Raw genomic sequence first — 6,089 nt, 5'->3', positions numbered from 1 at the left:
AAAAAAAAAAAGGTACCGCATGAAGAATAAGAGAAGAATGAAGAAGAACGAAGGGAGAAGAAAGAAGAAGAAGAACGAAAAAGACAAGTACAGAGTTCACCGTAGGTTGAAGAAGAGTGAAGAACAGAAGAAGAATGAAGAAGAAAGAAGAAGGGAAAAAAAAAGTCAGGTACAGAGCTCACCATAGGTTGAAGAAGAGTCAATAACTAAAGAAGAAATAAACAGTTATCGTATGAAGAAGTGAAGAACAGAAGAAGAAAGAAGGAAAAAAAAACTCACTGTAGCATTAAGAAGAAATAAGATGAGAAAAAAAAAAACAAAAAAGCACCTGTAGAGGGGGGTACGATTGCTCGCCGGAGTAACCCTCACCGCTGCCGAAGAAGAACCATCATCGCCAGAGCAAGATCGAAGGAAGAAGGTCGCCTGGTTCTTCCTTCTTCAGTTCCTACTGTATGAAGAACAGAAGAAGAATGAAGAAGAAAGAAGGGAGAAGAAAGAAGAAGAGAAAAAAAAAGACAATACAGAGCTCACCATAAATTGAAGAAGAGTGAAGAACAGAAGAAGAAAAAAAAAAAGCAGAGACCGTATGAAGAACAAAAGAAGAATGAAGAAGAAAGAAGGGAGAAGAAAGATGAAAAAAAAAAGACAGGTACAAAGCTCACCGTAGGTTAAAGAAGAGTGAAGAACAGAAGAAGAAAAAAAACAGGTACCATATGAAGTGAAGAAGGGAGAAGAAAGAAGAAAAAAAAAATCACCGTAGCGTAAAGAAGAAATAAGATGAGGGGAAAAAAAAGAACGTACCTATAGAAGGGGGTACGATTGCTCGCCAGAGTAACCCTCACCGCTACCGAAGAAGAATTGTCACCGCCAGAGCAAGATCGAAGGAGGAAGGCGCTTGGTTCTTCCTTCTTCAATTCCTTGTAAACCCTTAACTCAAAACCCTTTGTGATTGTGAATGAGTGAATCGTGTTTTGTTTTTTTATTAAATACTTGAGTTATTAGTAGCCTTGATCCAGTGCATCTCAAGTGCATTCAAGGCCATACACCTGCCAATCACAAATTGATATTTGGAATCTATCTAAATTAGTTTAAAAACAAGTAATAAATTCTAAAATGCACATAAAGCCTTGGGTATAAGTCGTCATATTCCGACCCCATTTAGTTGAGATTTTCCTAACCTAATGGATTGTGTGCCTCTTTCCTTTACTTTCATTTCTCCTTTTTTCTTTTTCTTTTTCTTTTTCTTTTTCTTTTTGTTTTTCTTTTTTGTGTGTGTGGTGTTTTTTTACCTAAGATTTTCCTATTTTGTTTTGCATGTATCCATGTACCTGAACCCATTAAGTTGGGATAAGGCTGAGTTTATTTTTGTTGTTTGTTGGTGCTGTTGTAGGGCAGGGAACCACCTTAACCAACCCTCTTGCCATATCCATGTATGATAGACTACACTTGTAAGTCTAATAGCATAACACAATCAAAATTAATATGAAAAAAAAAAAATTATACTTCTTAAGTTATATATATAATGATAAATAAGGTATGTACACCTTGTCTTGCATAACACCCAGTATACCCAATCATTTAACTATTATAAGTAGTTAATTCTTATAATTGATCATTTTATAACACTACCTAAATTCTTATAATTCTTATATATGGCCTTTTCCCTAATTTTGCAAAATTCCAAGTTTTTCAAACTAGATCGACTTTATTAAACAATTTCCAAAGCATTATATTAACGCATGGCAAAATCGGATTGGAGTAAAAAATAACCCTGATTAAATGATGATGAAAACATATCAATTTAAAATTAGCTATACAGCTAAATGACTTCAGCACTATTGGTGCCAAAACCGCACTCCCACAATAATACCACATTACTGAATCTCCAGCCCAAACTAGGTGGACCAAAACAATATACGATCATAGCCCACAACACTCCACATCTTTCCTATTTTTATATATCCCTTCATCAATTGATATTACTACCTTATTTGAACGAGAGAGAGAGAGAGAGACTGGGATTCAGGAGATCCTAAAGAGATGATGAGATAAATCATGTTGGGTAAGTTGAGGACTTAAGGTTATTATTCCCTTTTTATCATCAACTGTCCTAAGATTCCAAAGAAATGGTCCTCCTTTCCAATCCGCAACTGTGGTAAAACCAAGGTCAAGATTTCGGTTTCGACTAGGATTTCAACCCTTGTCAAAATTGAAATAAAACACCACAAGGGCACTGGAATATGGTCTATTTCAGTTATTAAAAGAAAAAACACACACACACACACACATTGAAAACCCCTCAATTAGCAAGCCATATATTGTTTCAACCAAGGATTTAAGTATCAGTTTCAGGTATCGGAATTGATGGAGGTTCCGCAATTAATAACCACAGAAACTACCCACAAGGTAGAACAGAAGGGTGTTCTGGATAAGATCAGAATAGAGAAATAGATATAAATTTCAAACTAGAATTCACATGGACATGAAACTAAGATCAAACAAAAACTTAGAATAGGTAAAGAATCCATCAAAATATGGCAGTAATTCAATGGACAGATTACAGAATATGAGTAGAGTACTGAAATTAGTAAGTTCAGAAATTAGGAACTTACTAACATCCAGCAAACTAACCAGTAGATGGGCTTCAACTCTTGGTCAATGGTGGGATACTAACAGTAGCAGAACACTTCAAAATCCCTTGGAGAACCGATGGACAGATTGGAAGTTATATTCAGATAAGAGTTTCTGCATAAAAACTTCCAGAACAGGTGCTGCAAGACACGTAGAAGGATCCACCAGTTCTTGAATTCACCAACAACAACCCTACCACAATATACAGAAGGGCAGATATCTCTATTCCAAAATAGACCTCCGGACAGCTTCAATAGGGTTAAGAATACAAGAGAAAATTGTAAAAGAAGCGATGAAGAAGGAGATATGACCAAGGCCTCTCACCTATGGCCTTGGTCAGATTCTTACCAACCGATGGGGCATCTCACTACACGATTGTTTCTCACAGAAAACGAGGCACAAAGCCAATATTCTTTTCATTATCAAAATCGTGGGTGAGGCTCTATGGCTCTTACAATACTAAATAGAAACTACTAAAATAGGCCCACACATGTAGTAATGGTGCCTTCACTGCCTTGTACATCAAGAAAATATAATTAGAAACTAAAGATACTACCAAGTAACCAAAATAGAAACTGACTACTTAATCCCATATGGGACCTAGATCCCTAATAGTTAGGATTATAGAATTGACCCATTACAATAAAGAGCCCAAAAATACCACGCCCATGCCCATATAACCCATTGGGCATTCAAAATTAAGCCTAACTTGACCCAAGAAAGTGAACAAAACCCAAAAAAAACAGGCCTATCTTCTCTACTTTCTGAAATTCAACATCAGGAATACTGATTTTAATAGAGCTTTTAAGACGTAAAGTATGATAATTGGGGAGACGCAAGATATGCTAAAGATACATGGAAATAATCAAGAAATGCATGGAGATGCAAAGGATACATGTAAAATACAGTTTTAAAGCATAAAAACGTATAATTAAGCAATAAGCAAAATATACAATGTATAAATAGAACAAAGTACAACAAGACAATTGTATTCAATTGATTGTATGTAAGAGAAAGAATATTTAATTGATCCTTTGAACTGGTGATCCACCTGTTACAACCTATTACTAGAGTAAGCTCATGTTTAATTTTACGTTTTCTTTTTAAACAAAGTACAACACACATTTCCATTGTATCCCCAATGATGAACAGATAAAAAGATTCCAAGACCTATTGTGCTTTAATCACTGCCAAAAATCATTTTACAGAAGTCAAAATTAACTTGTACACAAAACATAAGTCCTTACCAAGTCAACTAAGCTAGTGTTCAATAGTCTCCTTGAGTTTTCAAGCAATTCAAAATTGCAATTTCTAGGGAAGCTAAGAACATTAGCTAAGTTCTTGTACAATGTAGCTTGACAATCAGCCATGTAGTGATGCAACAGATAACGCAAGCTCATTACATCATCACAAGCACAATGAGTCCAAATCATGTCCCCAACCATGAAAAAAGAACTTCTACAATTTATGTGCAAAATAAATAAACTAACCAACACAGAAATACTGAATGCAAAGACCAAACACTTACTAAAAGAGACCAAAGAAAGGGAAAATCAGCCTCAAATTCAATCAGATTACTTTAGACACTTTAATTCAAAACCCCAGACCACCCAACCAAACTTATCATCTGAAAATAAAAAACATTCACACTTTTTTTTTATTGTAAAACTCAAGAGGAGTACAGGCCAATTTACCAAATTCTGAATGAAACCCGACACGATAGTCAATTTACAGATGAGGCATCATGAGAACCACCGTACCGATTGTGAAGCCTTCTCTATCAAAGCTTGCGCGAGAGGTAAAATGCAAAACCTTAGGTCACAAGAAATTTGAAACATGAGAATTAAAAAAGAATATCATAAATCAAAGCAAAATGAGGAAATCACTGCAATCGGAGACTAACATTCCTCTGCCACCAGCTAAAGCCTCTTCTGCCGGATTTCTCCATTCATCAAACCTGCGTAAAATATTAAGAAAAATGAATAAAAATATAAACCTGAAGAATGAAAGAAATTCCGAACTCTGTGGCTCAGGGTTTGGTTGTGGAAAGCAAGAGAGAGTGTGTGTACACCCAACCGTAACGCCTGTCAAATTGTAGGCGTTTCGATGGCTGCTTCGCAGAAACTTCGGATCCCTTGGAGCTGGCGCTGGAGCTGACCGACGCCATTATCTCTATGAACTCTGAACTCTGAACTCTGAACTCACTCAGAACTTACTTCAGAAGTCTGTGAACCCTGGAGGACTAAGGAGTGTGAAAATGGTCAGTTGATACTAGGGGTGTCAACCGGTCGGGCCCGTCCGGTTTCAATCGGGCTTAATCGGACTTGAAGACTTTTAAAGGCTGTACCGTGTCCGCCCATTTAACTAATCGGGTTTAGTTAGTGAGGGCATGGTACACTTTATATTCGGTTGGTCGGTCTCGGACTATAATCGGTCTACTAAAATCAAGCCTTAATCGATTTTAGTCGGGCATTAATCAGGCCACGGACATGTTTAATGTTAAACGAACGTAACCGGTTTTTAAATGGACCTTCTTTAATATGATTGTGCAATGACGCCGTGACGGACGATGGGGTTTGGTTTCCCATTTTTCATTGTCTAAATCTGGTTGTGGTTATTCTTTTATTTGTTTTAATTTGGTTGTTTCTTAATCCAGGAGTATCATGATAAAAATGAAGTGCAGGAGAAATAGGAACCTTCCCCTCCAAAGATTGTAAAACCTGTTGAAGAACCTGAGGCTGAGGATAAAAATCTAATTGAAGACTCGAAGAGGAAGGTTAAAGACCGACTTGGGCTTGGCGACTGGCGAATCGGCGACAATGGAGAATGGAGAACCACAGTGGCGGTCGCGGCGCAGTCGCCGCAGTGTCAAATGAAGACTCGAAGAGGAAGGTCGAAGACCGACTTGGGCTTGGCGACTGGCGAATCGGCGACAACGGAAAATGAAGAACCATAGTTGCGGTCGCGGCGCAGTCGCCGCAATGTCAAACGAAGACTCGAAGAGGAAGGTTGAAGACCGACTACGGACTAGGGTTTTTGGTTTCTTTGTTTATTTTTTTATTTTTAACTCTTTCATATGGGGGTAAAATAGGTATCTTACAACCGGTGCAAAACAGACCGGTCTCGATCGGGTATTAATTGGTCGGTCTCGGTCGGGTGCCCGACAGTCCAAGTATCAGGAAAGACCGACCGTTTATAAACAGGCAGGGCTAAAGCCCGACACATTTAATAAACGGGCCGGGCCGGGCTATAAATGGTAGATTCCTATCGGTTCCGTCGGGTCGGGCCACGAATTGACACCCCTAGTTGATACCATGAAATTAAATGTAGAACTCGGACCAAAAGCGCCCCAAGGGCAATAAAGACTTGCACCTGCCAAGGTTAACAAGTAATAACGATAAGCATACTTGTATACTTCCCTTATACGATAACGAGTTAACTCGGTGTCTAAGAGATTC

At 38.0% G+C, this 6,089-nt stretch overlaps 1 protein-coding gene across 1 annotated transcript in view; it reads right to left on the bottom strand.

Annotated features, from left to right (window-relative positions):
• LOC122064880 overlaps window positions 1-4,886 on the bottom strand; it is a 16,680-nt gene extending 11,794 nt beyond the window's left edge. Inside the window, exons 1-3 of the mRNA XM_042628665.1 lie at window positions 4,701-4,886; window positions 4,535-4,588; window positions 4,392-4,443 (exon numbers count right to left, since the gene is read on the bottom strand). Coding sequence (XP_042484599.1) covers window positions 4,392-4,443; window positions 4,535-4,588; window positions 4,701-4,798 — 204 coding nt within the window. The 5' untranslated portion in view covers window positions 4,799-4,886. The remainder of the gene's footprint in view (window positions 1-4,391; window positions 4,444-4,534; window positions 4,589-4,700) is intronic.
• Between the last annotated feature and the right edge of the window lie 1,203 nt (window positions 4,887-6,089).

Source organism: Macadamia integrifolia, unplaced genomic scaffold (genome assembly GCF_013358625.1).
Source record: "Macadamia integrifolia cultivar HAES 741 unplaced genomic scaffold, SCU_Mint_v3 scaffold1801, whole genome shotgun sequence".
NCBI classification, from domain to species: Eukaryota; Viridiplantae; Streptophyta; class Magnoliopsida; order Proteales; family Proteaceae; genus Macadamia; species Macadamia integrifolia.
The sequence above is the reverse complement of the archived record's forward strand: the minus strand, read 5'-3'. Positions and strand labels throughout refer to the sequence as shown.